At 36.7% G+C, this 17,621-nt stretch overlaps 1 protein-coding gene across 1 annotated transcript; it reads right to left on the minus strand.

Moving 5' to 3' along the window:
* Positions 1 to 448: 448 nt before the first annotated feature.
* LOC130466787 (ubiquitin-like-specific protease 1) lies at positions 449 to 2,970 on the minus strand. Its single transcript, XM_056835379.1, has 6 exons — positions 2,835 to 2,970; positions 2,576 to 2,755; positions 2,379 to 2,483; positions 923 to 992; positions 713 to 811; positions 449 to 611 (listed from the first exon to the last, which is right to left on the minus strand). The coding sequence occupies exons 1-6, from the start codon at positions 2,930 to 2,932 to the stop codon at positions 513 to 515; spliced, it is 651 nt and encodes a 216-aa protein (XP_056691357.1). The 5' UTR covers positions 2,933 to 2,970; the 3' UTR covers positions 449 to 512.
* Between the last annotated feature and the right edge of the window lie 14,651 nt (positions 2,971 to 17,621).

The raw sequence follows: 17,621 nt of genomic DNA on the forward strand, positions 1-17,621 counted from the left end.
TCGCACATTTAGCTAATGTGCGTTGCAAATGACTTTTCAGGCACCATGTTGAAAAGTTATTTGCAACGCACATTAGATAAATGTGGGACGCAAATGACTTTTAGGCGCAAAAAAAAAAAGTCATTTGCCACGCACAATAGCTTAATGTGCGACGCAAATGACAATTTTAGCGCCAAAAAATTAAGTCATTTGCCTCGCACATTGAGCTAACGTGCGTTGCAAATGACTTATTTTTTTTAAAAAAAAATATTCGTTTTTTAATATTTTAGTTGGAAATTCCGACATGATCGTCTTTGAAATTAGACGGTTCATTCCCAATACCGGGAATACATTTATAATTAATACCTGTCACAAAAGTTTACAACGTAATTAACGTTCCCAATAAAAGGCAATTAAATTCGTCATAGATCGATCAACCAACATGTTACAACAAACATAAAATTGTTACAACAAACATAAAATTATTACAACAAAGGTACGTAGCTAGCTAGAGATCAAGTTCATATTACAAATTAAGCTAAAAATTCGACATTGTTCATGAAGTAATCTGCCCAAAAATCTTTCACCTCATTAATCTCCTCCGCTGAATAAGGCAATGTTCTTGAAAAATCCTAAAAAAGTGTAAATAATTCAATTTATCAACGATTGATCAATATAATAGTTTTGTGTACTTCAATTTATTATATAAAGTACGTAGTTTATGAGAACATACCTTAGTAAGATCTTGACTATTACCATGATTCATTATTATGTCGTACATAAAACGCATGACGTAGTAGCCACAATCTAGTGATCCCGGTTGTTGAGCACACTAAATGCATTAAAATAAATAACACAAGTAAAATTTCTATCACATTGTATGTTATAATTTTGAAAAACTTATTTCTTAGGTAAATAATAAACTAATTATATATATATATACCTGTGCTGGAATCCATGTTAATTTAGTTCCCTTAGATTGTCCACCTAGTCTCTTGTAACTCCGAAAAGCACTACACATTCGATAAAATATGCAATTATATATACTTTGTTTACACATGTAAATGCAAAGAATATTTTACATGTAAGTGCAATTATATACTTTGTTTACACATGTAAATGCAATTATATACGTAGTAGTCACATTTAAGGCTAATTGGGTCGTACGTTCTAGGTCATTTTTAGGCAAAAATGATGTTTTCGAACCCAACTTTGAACCAAAGAACCTAAGGAATGTTTTCAAACTTATTACACGTCTCATATGCATAGTTATAACTTTGTAAGGCCCTTTACAATCTATTATTTCACATTTAAGGCTATTTGGGTCGTCCTAGGTCATTTTTAGGCAAAAATGATGTTTTCGAACCCAACTTTGAACCAAAGAACCTAAGGAATATTTTCAAACTTATTACACGTCTCATATGCATAGTTATAACTTCCTAAGTCCCTTTACAATCTATTATTTCACATTTAAGGCTATTTGGGTCGTCCTAGGTCATTTTTAGGCAAAAATGATGTTTTCGAACCCAACTTTGAACCAAAGAACCTAAGGAATGTTTTCAAACTTATTACACGTCTCATATGCATAGTTATAACTTTCTAAGGCCCTTTACAATCTATTATTTCACATTTAAGGCTATTTGGGTCGTCCTAGGTCATTTTTAGGCAAAAATGATGTTTTCGAACCCAACTTTGAACCAAAGAACCTAAGGAATGTTTTCAAACTTATTACACGTCTCATATGCATAGTTATAACTTTGTAAGGCCCTTTACAATCTATTATTTCACATTTAAGGCTATTTGGGTCGTCCTAGGTCATTTTTAGGCAAAAATGATGTTTTCGAACCCAACTTTGAACCAAAGAACCTAAGGAATGTTTTCAAACTTATTACACGTCTCATATGAATAGTTATAACTTTGTAAGGCCCTTTACAATCTATTATTTCACATTTAAGGCTATTTGGGTCGTCCTAGGTCATTTTTAGGCAAAAATGATGTTTTCGAACCCAACTTTGAACCAAAGAACCTAAGGAATGTTTTCAAACTTATTACACGTCTCATATGAATAGTTATAACTTTGTAAGGCCCTTTACAATCTATTATTTCACATTTAAGACTATTTGGGTCGTCCTAGGTCATTTTTAGGCAAAAATGATGTTTTCGAACCCAACTTTGAACCAAAGAACCTAAGGAATGTTTTCAAACTTATTACACGTCTCATATGCATAGTTATAACTTTCTAAGTCCCTTTACAATCTATTATTTCACATTTAAGGCTAATTGGGTCGTCCTAGGTCATTTTTAGGCAAAAATGATGTTTTCGAACCCAACTTTGAACTAAAGAACCTAAGGCAAAAATTTAGGCAAAAATGGCATTTTCATATGCATACTTTACTTACTTGTTTAGTGGCTCCTTAATCATCAAATTTCTCTTCTTCTGTTGAGAATCAAATATGTAGACCTCACGTTTAGACAAGCAAAGAACTAAAAGCATCCAGTGACTCCTACATACAAACAATAAACGTATGTAGTTAGAAAAAAAAAAGTTAAATTTATAACAATCAATTAAAAACGAAGTTCAAAGTAATTTTCATACTTTTCGTAGTATGGACATAAGATGAATGTCTTAGAACTAAGTGCACTCATGGACCTCGTCATGTACAATAGAATTCGATCTGCATCGGACTTTAACATGGTGGCCGAGATCATCTCCGGGCACATGAATCCAATACTATTGGGGTGACAATCATCGTGAAAACACAACTCACTCAAAGCCCTATAATATAGAGTGTAAGAACGTTAAGACAATCATAAAAATCAAATTTAGGGGCAAAATATGAATTTAGGTAACTCACGTAGCAAAAACTTGTATTATTGATATATTGAGCCATGCTCCCGAGAGAAGTTGATCGGTGTCTTCAACGGTGACACTAATTTCAAAGTCCTTTTCCATATTGAATGTCCTTTTAGTGCAATGTACCTTAACGTGCTCCCCTTCTTTTAATCCCAACATCATAGTTTTCATCACATTGCACTTACCACTCAAATTTTGCACTTTATAATTTTCAAGGAAATAGGTTTTTGATTTAGTGTTGGACGCTTTTGTTCCACTTCCCCCAACCACTATCTCTTTCCCTTTGTTCCCTTTCCCTTTAGGCTCTTTACTTGTAGGCTTGTTTACCTGAGGTATGATTTTCAAATAACGATATACATATTAGTGAGCATACATGGTATAATAGTTCTACTTCAAATTATCATGCATATGTTAGTTACCTCCTCATTCGTAAGCGACACCAAATGCTTTGGCCACTGAGTGAAGGTACCATGAGCTTGAGCAAGTTTCTTAATATATTGAGAAGGCACGGGGACGGGAGCTTCTTTGTACACGGGCTCAAAATCATCAACGCTCACTTTCACGTTATCGGACGTGACGTCGTTGTGGTGATCAAGGAGCAACTCTGGACATATGGTACCATAGGCAACAAAGACTTTCTCCGAGCCTATGTTCAGGTATAGATGGCACGGGACAGGTTCCTTATTATTTATTTTGAACAATAACGCAAATACAATGTAACATGTTAGAAAAGTTCAATAGAATTAACTAGAAACAAAGTACTTGAAAAACACAAATTATCATACCGTAATGTCGGCAAATGGATCTAAACCCCCGGAACGACAACTACTATGAACATTTGCGTCTATCCTCATATGGCTTGGTATTTGGACACCAAGTTCTTTAGAAAATGTGATAAATTTCTCCATGACCATGGCATCCATCTTGGAGTTCATCTCTTGTATTGTCTCATCTTTGACCCTTTTGGTCACTCTTGCTTCCATTTCCTCCATCTCCGCATCTCCATACCGTCGAAAGCTACGCCGCTCTCCGGTCCCCCACACAGCTTTGATGCCTACTCCACCACCAAATGTTAGTGGTCTCCCTTCTTTAGTCTTACCAAGTGCACGAGATAAGACATCATCTCGTGCACTTTTGGGAACAAATTCCCCTTCATCTTGTTTCCTTTTCCATTCATCCTACATGAAATCAAATGGTTTTGAGAAAAGTTCAACACTTGGTTTCATATTTAAGAACATATATGAAATTAGAGGAATCACAACATTACGCAAAATTGTTAAATGAACTTACAATATTTTCTTTGACCTTTTGTGTGCCCTCATCCGGCAAGTAAGGATTTCCTTTCTCATCTGGTACCGATCTTGCAAGAAGCCATAAACATGTCCTACTCGGCAAACTTGAAGAAATTGTAGACGCAGAGGAACCTTCAGATGACGAAGAAACTGAGGGAATGTACTCTTTTCTCTGCCATTCACTTGTCATTTCAGCATATGATTTCTGTCCCATATGATGAGGATATATGTTGAAAGATTGACTTTGTCTTGCTTTCTCACTTATTTCCTAATTTTAGGGGGGTAAAAGAAATTATTACAACAAAATAAAACTTAGATTATAACAAGACTTTAAATAAGAATAATTTTTATACCTCAGCTTCTTCGGAGGTACGTATCTTCACAAATTCCTTCCATATATCCTTAGTTATATAACTATACAAATCATATGGCATCTTTTCATCTTTTGGCCTTTTCCTTGTACCCCGGATCCAACCAGTCGTCAATCTTGATTTGAATTCCCTCCAACGCTTATCACAACTCTTTAAGACAACTTCTTTCTTAGTTTCATTTGTGATATGAAATTCTCTCTAAATGAAAGAAAAAGAAAAGGAACAAGAAAGTCTTTTAGCACATGAAAAAGACACGTAGATATGTACAACTGAATTTCCAAAATAAAACCGGTTACCTTGACGTCTTCCCACAAAGTGTCTTTTATTCCTTGTGAAACATCTTCCCAGGTTCTGATCAATATTGAAACCTTTGCGCGACTTATCTCGCCAATGTGATTCTTGTAATCCGTTGCCCATTTCCCTGTGGGTCGGTCCAAGTGATCCCATTCAATTTTTCTTGGAACCCCGGGCATGGATTTTATTCCTTTTGTAGGGCCTCTTGGCTTCTTTTTTTGCTTTTGGGGCACTTGATTTGGTGATTTGTTAGAAGGACCTGAATTTGCGTGTTGATCTTCACCCATGCCTGACGCTACTGCATTGGAAAATCATCAAAATTACATACCTTCAAAAGCAGGATTTTAAAATAAAAATAAAGAACTGACCAGTTCTGTGCACTGATCTGCACAGCTCAGATCAGAACTGTGCAGATCAGTGCACAGAACTGATCAGAGCTGACCAGTTCTGTGCACTGATCTGCACAGCTCAGATCAGAACTGTGCAGATCAGTGCACAGAACTGATCAGAGCTGACCAGTTCTGTGCACTGATCTGCACAGCTCAGATCAGAACTGTGCAGATCAGTGCACAGAACTGGTCAGAACTGATAAGTTCTGTGCACTGATCTGCACAGCTCAGATCAGAACTGTGCAGATCAGTGCACAGAACTGATCAGAGCTGACCAGTTCTGTGCACTGATCTGCACAGCTCAGATCAGAACTGTGCAGATCAGTGCACAGAACTGATCAGAGCTGATCAGTTCTGTGCACTGATCTGCACAGCTCAGATCAGAACTGTGCAGATCAGTGCACAGAACTGATCAGAACTGACCAGTTCTGTGCACTGATCTGCACAGCTCAGATCAGAACTATGCAGATCAGTGCACAGAACTGATCAGTTCTGACCAGTTCTGTGCACTGATCTGCACAGTTCTGATCTGAGCTGTGCAGATCAGTGCATAGAACTGGTCAGTTCTGATCAGTTCTGTACAAATGCTGGGGAATGAATTTGAATATGCAAAATTTTGGTCCACAAACCCACCCAAAAACAGACTGTTCTTTAAAGATTAAGCAACACAGAAAGCACAACCAAGCTCCTGAAATAACCTTCAGATACTAACAACCAGCAATTAGATGGTACACAGGAACTTAGCAGACACTTAAATCCAAATAAGATGTTTTTTTTCCGGGTTGGGAGGTAGTTTGGGAGTGCAAACATGGATGACATAATATCCAGCTCCATGAGCATAATATAGAGACCAGTTGCATAAGAATTCAAGGAGTATGGAAATTCCCTGAATAAAGAAGTATCAGGTGTAACCATCCATCATCCTTTGAACAACCACCACTATCCTAAAGCCTCGTACTAATCTATTATTCCACATTTAAGGGTAATTGGGTCGTTATAGTACATATTTAGGCAAAAATGACATTTTCGAACCCAACTTTGAACCAAAGAACCTAAGGAATGTTTTCAAACTTATTACATGTCTCATATGCATAGTTATAACTTTCTAAGCCTCGTAATAATCTATTATTCCACATTTAAGGGTAATTAGGTCGTTATAGTACATATTTAGGCAAAAATGACGTTTTCGAACCCAACTTTGAACCAAAGAACCTAAGGAATGTTTTCAAACTTATTACATGTCTCATATGCATAGTTATAACTTTCTAAGCCTCGTAATAATCTATTATTCCACATTTAAGGGTAATTGGGTCGTTATAGTACATATTTAGGCAAAAATGACGTTTTCGAACCCAATTTTGAACCAAAGAACCTAAGGAATGTTTTCAAACTTATTACATGTCTCATATGCATAGTTATAACTTTCTAAGCCTCGTAATAATCTATTATTCCACATTTAAGGGTAATTGGGTCGTTATAGTACATATTTAGGCAAAAATGACATTTTCGAACCCAACTTTGAACCAAAGAACATAAGGAATGTTTTCAAACTTATTACATGTCTCATATGCATAGTTATAACTTTCTAAGCCTCGTACTAATCTATTAATCCACATTTAAGGGTAATTGGGTCGTTATAGTACATATTTAGGCAAAAATGACATTTTCGAACCCAACTTTGAACCAAAGAACCTAAGGAATGTTTTCAAACTTATTACATGTCTCATATGCATAGTTATAACTTTCTAAGCCTCGTACTAATCTATTAATCCACATTTAAGGGTAATTGGGTCGTTATAGTACATATTTAGGCAAAAATGACATTTTCGAACCCAACTTTGAACCAAAGAACCTAAGGAATGTTTTCAAACTTATTACATGTCTCATATGCATAGTTATAACTTTCTAAGCCTCGTAATAATCTATTATTCCACATTTAAGGGTAATTGGGTCGTTATAATACATATTTAGGCAAAAATGACATTTTCGAACCCAACTTTGAACCAAAGAACCTAAGGAATGTTTTCAAACTTATTACATGTCTCATATGCATAGTTATAACTTTCTAAGCCTCGTAATAATCTATTATTCCACATTTAAGGGTAATTGGGTCGTTATAATACATATTTAGGCAAAAATGACATTTTCGAACCCAACTTTGAACCAAAGAACCTAAGGAATGTTTTCAAACTTATTACATGTCTCATATGCATAGTTATAACTTTCTAAGCCTCATAATAATCTATTATTCCACATTTAAGGGTAATTGGGTCGTTATAGTACATATTTAGGCAAAAATGACATTTTCGAACCCAACTTTTAACTAATCTACAAATTAACTTGGTGAAAAAATAGTTGCCAAAATAGTACCTATCTCACTATTTCTCTTTTTCAACATAAAATCCTTCATCATGATCTCGGCGTGTATAACTCATGTCAACATCGTCAATCATTTGAGGGATATGCCAGGAGGAAGGTGGAGTCTCATTAAACTGCTCATCATACTCTTTTTCATCATCTACATCCTCAACGCCAAGTATTCTTCTTTTGCCTTCCAGAACAACTGACCAACTACGATCGGCAGGATCAACCATGTAAAAGATTTGTTTTGCCTGTGATGCTAATATGAAAGGATCTGCAAGATGCCCAACTCGACTAAAGTTTACAAGTGTCAGGTACCCATGTTCATCCTTTTTGACACCGCGACTAATATCAACCCACTTGCACCGGAATAGAGGAATCTTAAAATACTTATATTCCAACTCTAATATTTCTTCAATGACTCCATAGTAAGAGTTCGTCTTATCTACAAGTGTTCTATCTTTTACACTAGCATACTCTGAAGACAAACATATTGCCGTAACACCATTATTTTGCATCGTCGTTTTGTCATCTTGTCGCTTCGTGTAAAAAGAATAGCCATTGATGTCGTACCCCTCATAAGATATGACTTGACATTTAGGACCATATGCCAACCATCTCACCATGTCAGATACCTCATTAGGCGTGTCGGAAAATTGATCCATCACTCGACGCTTGAACCATGTGAGGAATGAACGATTATGCTCTTTTATCAGTTGAGGACCATTTTTTGAAGGATATTGCTCTCTAAGAAAGTTCATGTGCTCAGCCACGTATGGATGGACTTGATGAGTCATATTTGTATAGGGTATTTTAGGCGCATTTAGGTTGCATTATTAGGCATTTATATCATTTTAGTTGCATTTAGGATCACATTTGCATAAGTTATCGTTATCGTACTCTATTACGCCCCGTTTGTGTTTTCTTAATGTTTCAGGTGATTTTACGGTCATTTGGATGCTTTCGGAGTGTTATGAGTTGATTTGGATGATGAACGGATGGAATGTTGACTCGAGGATCATTGCATATCTCTAGGGATAATTTTGAGTCAATAACGAAGCTAAACGCTATTTTTCTAAGCATCAAAACGGACAAGCGTTCACTCTTTTGATGATATCTCAAGTTCTAAATGTCGGAATGAGGCGATTTTTATTGGCCTAGAAAGTAGACTTCAAGAGCTTTCCAACGACAGGTCACACGTCCTTATAGGCATTGTAGAACAAGAGTTATGACATAAACAAGATGGCTCGACTATCCGATTCGCCCGAAGCCCAAAACGATGGCCCAATCTTCCCCTTGGGCGCGAAAACCAGCGACCCACCAGCGGGCCCGCTGGTTTCTCCGCCCAACTACTTCCACACGCGGGTTCATGCTTTCGTCTTGGTGATAGTCCAATTAAATCTTAGCTTATGTAATTGTTATCTTTTCCTATTTTTTTTAGAATTTAGGAAGCATATAAATACTTGAAAGGATTGCTTTATTTCGTTTATGCTTTTATTTCCTTTAGGTTTTCAATTCCCTAGATTTCGAATTCACGTTCTTTTTCTCTCTTTTCTTCTTCATGAACCCTAGTTTTTCTACATACTCCATCAATGTAATTCTTTGAGGTATAATTGATTTTTCTCTTTATTTTATTTATTGCTTTTAATTATGTTTTCATTCTTAGAATTGATTTTCATTGTTCGTTTCATGATTGAGTAGTTCGCTTTCTAGGGTTTGGGAATCCATGTTTATATTATGAATCCTTATTATTATTGTTGATGGTTTGATTATTCATTGATATTTCTAGTTGATTAGGTTTATATTGTTAATCTTTGCAATCTGATCAATTGTTTGATTAAATCATGCTAATAGGATTTAGAATCGAAAGATCGAATTTTAGAGGCTTACCTACAACTAGCAATTCTGATTATGTTAGCGATCGTACTGCATATGTTGAATTGAGAGTGTTAAGACCCGACCGTAGGATTAACTTGTGCTCTAGATAATTTGAATATTTGAGTTGTTGATGATGTTTTGATTGATTCTGAACTATGAATATGGTGAACCGTTGCCCTAGATATTTTAGTTTATTTTTCTATTTATTTTAGTTTAAACATTGAATCCTAAATTTCGTGACATTGTTAGTTTCGCCATACCTTGAAAGCTAGATTTAAATAGCCATCTCTCTGTGGATTCGACCCTGCTTACCCTACTACATTGTTAGGAGGTTTCGTTAGGATTTTATTTTTGACGGGTGTACGACAACCTATCAAATTTTGGCGCCGTTGCCGGGGAGACGGTTTTATTTTTCTTTTTAGCTTTTATTTTTGGTGAGGCTACATTGTATATATTTTTTCATTTGTGTATAAAATTTCCTTTTTTTTTATATAGAATGGCTTCTATTTGTTTTCCTCAATTCGAGAATGAAGTGTTTTGGAGATATTATTATAGGCTTGGAGATTTTCTTGGTCCAAATCATATTTTTGAACAATGGGAACTATGTATGGTGATTTATGAGGGATTGAATGAAGATACAAGACTGGTGTTGGATTCCATGAGTAGTTATATATTTGTGGAGAAGACTCCAGAAGAGTGTTGGGATTTGATCGAGCAATTAGCTAGAGATACATATGAGTGGGAGATGACAATGCTTGTTGAACCTACTCTGCAAAATTTATCTTATCCTATTCCTCAAACTCACACCCCTCCCCCGTATTATTGTTCTTATTGTCATTGTCATGACCATGATATTTCTCTTTGTCCCTATAACGAGTCATATGTTAGTACTGTCAACCCTTTCCTTCGATTTGATATGCAAAATTTCCAACTCGAACCATCTTATTGTGACATGAAAATCCTTTATAATGATGATGATGATGATGGTGGATTTGTTGAGATTGTTAGTTCATTAGAGGAAGGTTATCATTTGACTCTTGGTACTGATGAGGAAAAGTTGGACATAACGGAGACTTTGGAGGATGAAGAAGCGCTAATGGTTGTAGAATCGTTGGTTGAGAAACCATTGGTTGCGAAACTTTTGGTTGAAGATTTTAGTGACAAGTTTATTCACGAGGGTGGAATTATAGGTAAAAGCATTAATGTTGAGCCTATATCTCCTCCCGCCTACGTCCCGTTCTCGCGGAGGCTTGATCTTTTTCCTACATCCCCCATGTTAAGTCTTTCGCACTTTATCAATAGGTCTCCATTCCATGATACATTTGACCTTGCCGACCTTGATGCTCATTCTAAAACGTTTACATTGCCCGAGGAGCAATTAGAGGGAAGTTGTAAATATTCTCTTTTTTCTTTTTCTTTTGATTTTTCTTCTACTTCTGATTCTTTTTCTTTTGGTTTTATTTTTTCTGCTTATCTATCTAATACCCTATTTGCGAGGATGAATGTGGTTTTACTCAAGCCATACGTAGTGCTCAATGACATGTTTGCAGGGGCATTTGATAAATTACTCAAGGCGTTGGATTCTTCTGATTAACAACTTGAGTGGAGTCAAGCTAAAGACTTAAAACGAGCGCTTATCGGGAGGCAACCTGATTCCTAACTTTCCCTCATTTCAATTTTCTTCATTTATTTCCATTTTAATTTAGTATTTTATTTCTATTTGCTTAATTTATTGAAAAAAAAAAAATTAAAAACAACAAAAGCACAAAAATATTTTCTTTTGAGTTCACTTGAATTCATAATTTTATTTTATTTTTAGATTAGTTTTCGTTAATCATATTTATTTATTTATTTATTTATTTTGCGTTTGATTTTACTAATTAATGATTTTTTTCCCCTTTGAGTTCGCTTGAATTCATATTTTTATTTCATTTTTAGATTAGTTTTTCGTTAATCGTATTTATTTATTTATTTTTTATTTTTTTATTTTGTGTGTTTAATTTTCACTAACGATTCTAACTTTGAGTTTAGTGGTGTTTGATTTTTTTTTTTTTTTTTTTTTTTTTTTTTTTTTTCAGAATTAAGGTGCAAGATCAAGTCCATTTCGAAAATTCGATGCATCGACAAGTTTTGCAAGCCACAATAATGCAGCGAGCAAGCGTCTCGCGCCCAGCGAGGGAGTTCATTATGCGCGCATGTCCCAACGATGGCGCAGCGGGCCCGCTGGCCTATTGGTAGCATTGGGAAATTATTGATTATTGCATGAACTATTCGTTGGGATTGATCGTTGAATCTTGAAGCATGCACCGTCTTGGTTGAATAAAGTATTCTAAATTGTGATTGTTGCATCTATGGAGATTGGCTCTTTGCGTCGTCAGTTTGAAGCTTCTGGCCACACCGCTTCTACTGTCGACCGTTCTACCGAGTCTTACTCGGCCGACGAGGCTCATCACGAGTGAGCACTTTCCATCTCTCTCCCTTGTTCGAGTTATATTGTTGCTATTTTCACAGTGAGGGCATTGTGTTTTGTTTAGCTTGGGGGAGGGATATCTATCTTTGTTGCTTTCTAGTATAGTTTTATTGTTTTGTTTAGGTGTTGTACGCTTTGTACTGTCCATTAGGGGTGGGAGTTTACGTGCAACGAAAAAAATGTACTGCTTTCCTAGTGTTATTGTTCAATTTAGTTGCACTCTTACTTGCATTCTTACTTGCATTCATATGTCTTTATACCCTGCATTGTGCAATTGACTTTCAAACTATGTTCGGGCTTTATTTGACTCTCTTGAGCTTCTTTTGAACTTAGTTATGATTCTGAAATTCAGTCGGTCATGCTATACATTGATAACTGCTTGGCATTGTGTGAACCAATTGAATGGTATGCGGTAAGATGTTGGTCTCGTGTCAAGAATAGCTAGCCAATTATCTTGTAGGTCACCTTACTATGTGTTTGTGTGATTGATGTGACTTGTTATCGTATGATTTTGGCTTGAGATTCATTAGTAGTTTAGTTGCAACTCACGCATGCCGCGTATGACAGAGGCCATTCTCTTAGGAAGCCTTCAGACGAACTTAGAAACATCAGTTCCTGCCTTTCATACCCATGTTGTAGCCTTGTCCTTTTATTGTTTTAACTCCACAAAATTGAGCCCTATTAGCCCCGTTGGTTACTTGTCCCGAGTCTAGCTTGGGGGAGCTTCGGTGTTCGTAATGGTTTCATTGATGTTGATTGATTGGCACACTAAGCCAATAGATCGTGGTTCGAGGCTATGTTTGGATTCGTGGTTCGGAAATGGTGTATATTATTGTTGGCACCCAAGCTTGTAACAGTTAGCATTAGTATTTATATTTTTGTACTTTCATATTCATCAATTTATGTCATCTCAAATTCGAAAAAAAAAAAGAAAAGAAAAAAAAAAAAGAGAAAAAAAAATAAAATAGAAAAATCAAAGAAAAATCAAAAATATGTTTTTCGTTTTTGCATATAGTATGAAGGCAAGGAAGGGGAATGGAGAAAGATCATTGAAATTATTTTATGTTTTTCCCCTTGGTTATAGCTTGGTTGATTGTTCGGGTTTCATGGTTCGACGGAGTTAGATTTTCGGCATTATCACGCCGACGCATATAGTTCACCTTTGCTCCCCAAGTTGGCCTTACTCTCACTTTTTCCCAAATTATACCCTACCCTTTACTTTTACCTAGCCCCATTGCAAGCTTATTATAAAGACCTCTTGATCGGCATGTTTGTTTTGTGATTGAATGAAAATCGTTTCTTGCTATTGTCATCTTACCCCATGTTGTATCATATATTTATATTCTACAAGGTATGCGGCGACGACTAGCTTGATTGAGAATAGTTTGTGGCTAAGCTTGGTTGTTTCGATTGTGGATCACGATGCTTTGTGGTTCTATTTGTATCTGAGCTAGATTTCCGTCTCAATAACTCTGTTTGATTGTTTGCTCGAGAGTTGGGTTGGTCTTACCATGGTTTTATGAAAGTCATGTGCGTCTCGTTTCTCTATCTTTGGTTTAGTGTTGCTTGGGGACAAGCAACAGTCTAGCTTGGGGGAATTTGATGAGTCATATTTGTATAGGGTATTTTAGGCGCATTTAGGTTGCATTATTAGGCATTTATATCATTTTAGTTGCATTTAGGATCACATTTGCATAAGTTATCGTTATCGTACTCTATTACGCCCCGTTTGTGTTTTCTTAATGTTTCAGGTGATTTTACGGTCATTTGGATGCTTTCGGAGTGTTATGAGTTGATTTGGATGATGAACGGATGGAATGTTGACTCGAGGATCATTGCATATCTCTAGGGATAATTTTGAGTCAATAACGAAGCTAAACGCTATTTTTCTAAGCATCAAAACGGACAAGCGTTCACTCTTTTGATGATATCTCAAGTTCTACATGTCGGAATGAGGCGATTTTTATTGGCCTAGAAAGTAGACTTCAAGAGCTTTCCAACGACAGGTCACACGTCCTTATAGGCATTGTAGAACAAGAGTTATGACATAAACAAGATGGCTCGACTATCCGATTCGCCCGAAGCCCAAAACGATGGCCCAATCTTCCCCTTGGGCGCGAAAACCAGCGACCCACCAGCGGGCCCGCTGGTTTCTCCGCCCAACTACTTCCACACGCGGGTTCATGCTTTCGTCTTGGTGATAGTTCAATTAAATCTTAGCTTATGTAATTGTTATCTTTTCCTATTTTGTTTAGAATTTAGGAAGCATATAAATACTTGAAAGGATTGCTTTATTTCGTTTATGCTTTTATTTCCTTTAGGTTTTCAATTCCCTAGATTTCGAATTCACGTTCTTTTTCTCTCTTTTCTTCTTCATGAACCCTAGTTTTTCTACATACTCCATCAATGTAATTCTTTGAGGTATAATTGATTTTTCTCTTTATTTTATTTATTGCTTTTAATTATGTTTTCATTCTTAGAATTGATTTTCATTGTTCGTTTCATGATTGAGTAGTTCGCTTTCTAGGGTTTGGGAATCCATGTTTATATTATGAATCCTTATTATTATTGTTGATGGTTTGATTATTCATTGATATTTCTAGTTGATTAGGTTTATATTGTTAATCTTTGCAATCTGATCAATTGTTTGATTAAATCATGCTAATAGGATTTAGAATCGAAAGATCGAATTTTAGAGGCTTACCTACAACTAGCAATTCTGATTATGTTAGCGATCGTACTGCATATGTTGAATTGAGAGTGTTAAGACCCGACCGTAGGATTAACTTGTGCTCTAGATAATTTGAATATTTGAGTTGTTGATGATGTTTTGATTGATTCTGAACTATGAATATGGTGAACCGTTGCCCTAGATATTTTAGTTTATTTTTCTATTTATTTTAGTTTAAACATTGAATCCTAAATTTCGTGACATTGTTAGTTTCGCCATACCTTGAAAGCTAGATTTAAATAGCCATCTCTCTGTGGATTCGACCCTGCTTACCCTACTACATTGTTAGGAGGTTTCGTTAGGATTTTATTTTTGACGGGTGTACGACAACCTATCAGGACTTCACTAAGACTTTGCCCCACAAACAGCTCAACCTTACACATCATTTCAGAACTGATTGATATCCTTTTCTTGCCAATTGTACCTTGACCCCCAAGTCTCCCATCATGTCTAGACTTTGGTACTCCGACTTCTTTCAAACGTGCCATATATTGAGAAACCCATGCAGCAACTTCCTCCGCGACGGTTCGTTGGACAATACTAGCTTCAGGTTTGGCCGGATTCATCACTCTATTTTTCAAGGTACCCATTTCCCGTTCAAAGGGATACATGTACCTCATACAAACTGGCCCACAAAGCTTAATTTCACGAACAAGATGAATAATCAAATGAGGCATCATGTCAAAGAATGATGGCGGAAAATACTTTTCAAACCGACACATGGTCTCAAGTACATCAGCCTGCAAATCATCCAGTATTGTTGGATTGATCACCTTGCTACAAATTGTGTTGAAAAAGAAACACAATCTTGTAATGGTATACCTCACTTGTGGCGGCAATATCCCTCGAATTGCAACCGGCAGCAATTGTTGCATCAACACGTGACAATCATGAGATTTCATTCCAACTAATTTCAAGTCAGACATGGACACAAGTCTACGAAAATTTGAAGAGTAACCGGCAGGGACCTTTAAGCCATGCAAAGACTCACAAAAGCTAACTTTCTCCTTTTTAGACAAGGTGAAACAAGCTGGGGGAAGGTACCAGCGTTTTCCCCTTTCTTGAGGTGCCAACTCGGAGCGACCCATAGCAGCCATATCTTGTCTAACTTTAGGCCCATCCTTCGTTTTCCCTTGCATATTCAACAATGTCCCAACAATGGCATCACAAACATTTTTCTCAATATGCATTACATCCAAACAATGCCTAACTTCCAAATCTCTCCAATATGGGAGATCCCAAAAGATAGACCTCTTCTTGTAGCCACCACTTGGCTGACCTTTATAAGGCTTACCAAACTCTGTCTCAATGTCTTTAACCCGTTCATAAACCTCACACGCACATAAGGGGGCAGGAGCTTCTCTCATCTCCAATTCTCCATTAAAAGCTTCCTTCTCTTTTCGAAATGGATGATCTTCAGGAAGATACATCCGGTAATCCATGTACACATCTTTCCCACAAAATTTTAGGCGCCTCGAGACCAAATCATCATGACAAACTGGACATGCCTTCTTTCCCTTTACAGAATACCCTGACAAATTTCCATAAGCCGGGAAATCATTTATCGTACAAAAAATCATGGCACGTAAAGTGAAATTGGTTTTGGTGTATGCATCAAACATCAACACCCCTTCATCCCACAACAATTTCAAATCTTCAATGAGTGGCTCTAGATACACATCTATGTCATTTCCGGGTTGTTTAGGCCCAGAGATTAAGAGCGACAACATGATGTATCTACGCTTCATGCATAACCAAGGAGGCAAATTGTATATGGTGAGAAGAACCGGCCAAGTGCTATATTGGGTACTAAGTGTCCCAAATGGGTTCATTCCATCCGTGCAAAGACCAAGCCTGAGATTCCGAACTTCTTCCCTAAAGACCTTGTACTTTCGATCAATGTTCCTCCATTGTGGAGAATCAGCAGGATGCCTCATTAACCCATCTTTCTTCCTCCCTTCGGCATGCCACCTCAAGAGTTTTGCAGTTTTCTCTTCTGAGAAAAGGCGCTTAAATCTTGGTATAATTGGAAGATACCAAAGCACCTTAGCCGGAGAAGGTTTCTTCTTAGTTGATGTTGCATCATTCTCCACGATCTTGTAACGGGACAATCCGCATCTTGGACACTCATGCAGATTTGCATACTGCTTTCGATACAACACGCAATCATTTGGACACGCGTGTATCTTCTCATAATCCATACCCAAAGGACACATAAGCTTCTGGGCCTCATAGTTAGACCTTGGAAGTTTGTTTCCTTCAGGAAGATTACCAGACGTGGCCTCCAAAAACTGTGAAAAACTCTTGTTGGTCCAACCGTTTTCCACCTTTAAGTTGAAATATTCGATGACGGCACCAAGTACAGTTTGTGTAGAACCAGGATATAATGGTGTTGCGGAAGATTTGATTATACTATCATACATATGGGGACGCTCAACGAAATGATGGTCTTCCACATCATGCATCATATCATCTATCCTATCTTTCTCCTCTTCTTCCTCACTTTCAACACCAATATCATCCTCAATTTCATTATCATCACCATTATCACAATGATTATGCTGACTCGAGCTCGGCATACTAGAACTTGCCCCATGATCTATGCTCTTACCATGCCATGTCCACGTCGTGTAGTTACCCTTAAAACCGCGACGAACTATGTGATCAACAATATCATCAATATCCCGATACCCCCTTGAATTATTGCAATCACAACAAGGACACAGAATTAAACTTGATTCATGTTCTGATTGATGTTTCAAGGCAACCTTAATGAACTCTTGAATCCCTTGTAAGAACCTTGTAGAAAATCGTTTACTACCATACATCCAACTCCGATCCATTTTCAACCACTAGACCAAATTTTGTCAAAGGTTAGAATATAAACTAGGCTATTCATATCATTATAAATCCAAAATTTTGTAGCAAACCCAAAACATGATTTCATATATCACCTAAATTCATTTCATACCCAAAACTTCATTTCATAACTTTTAATTCAA

This window comes from Spinacia oleracea, chromosome 2 (assembly GCF_020520425.1).
Source record: "Spinacia oleracea cultivar Varoflay chromosome 2, BTI_SOV_V1, whole genome shotgun sequence".
Lineage (NCBI taxonomy): Eukaryota > Viridiplantae > Streptophyta > Magnoliopsida > Caryophyllales > Amaranthaceae > Spinacia > Spinacia oleracea.

What these genes read in the sequence shown, in the direction of transcription:
- LOC130466787 (XM_056835379.1), bottom strand. Translation starts at nt 2,932, where the DNA reads ATGGAAAAGGACTTTGAAATTAGTGTCACCGTTGAAGACACCGATCAA. An exon ending in ATAATACAAGTTTTTGCTAC is followed by an intron (nt 2,756 to 2,834) that starts GTGAGTTACCTA and finishes TCTATATTATAG; the next exon opens with GGCTTTGAGTGAGTTGTGTT. An exon ending in TTATGTCCATACTACGAAAA is followed by an intron (nt 2,484 to 2,575) that starts GTATGAAAATTA and finishes GTTTGTATGTAG; the next exon opens with GAGTCACTGGATGCTTTTAG.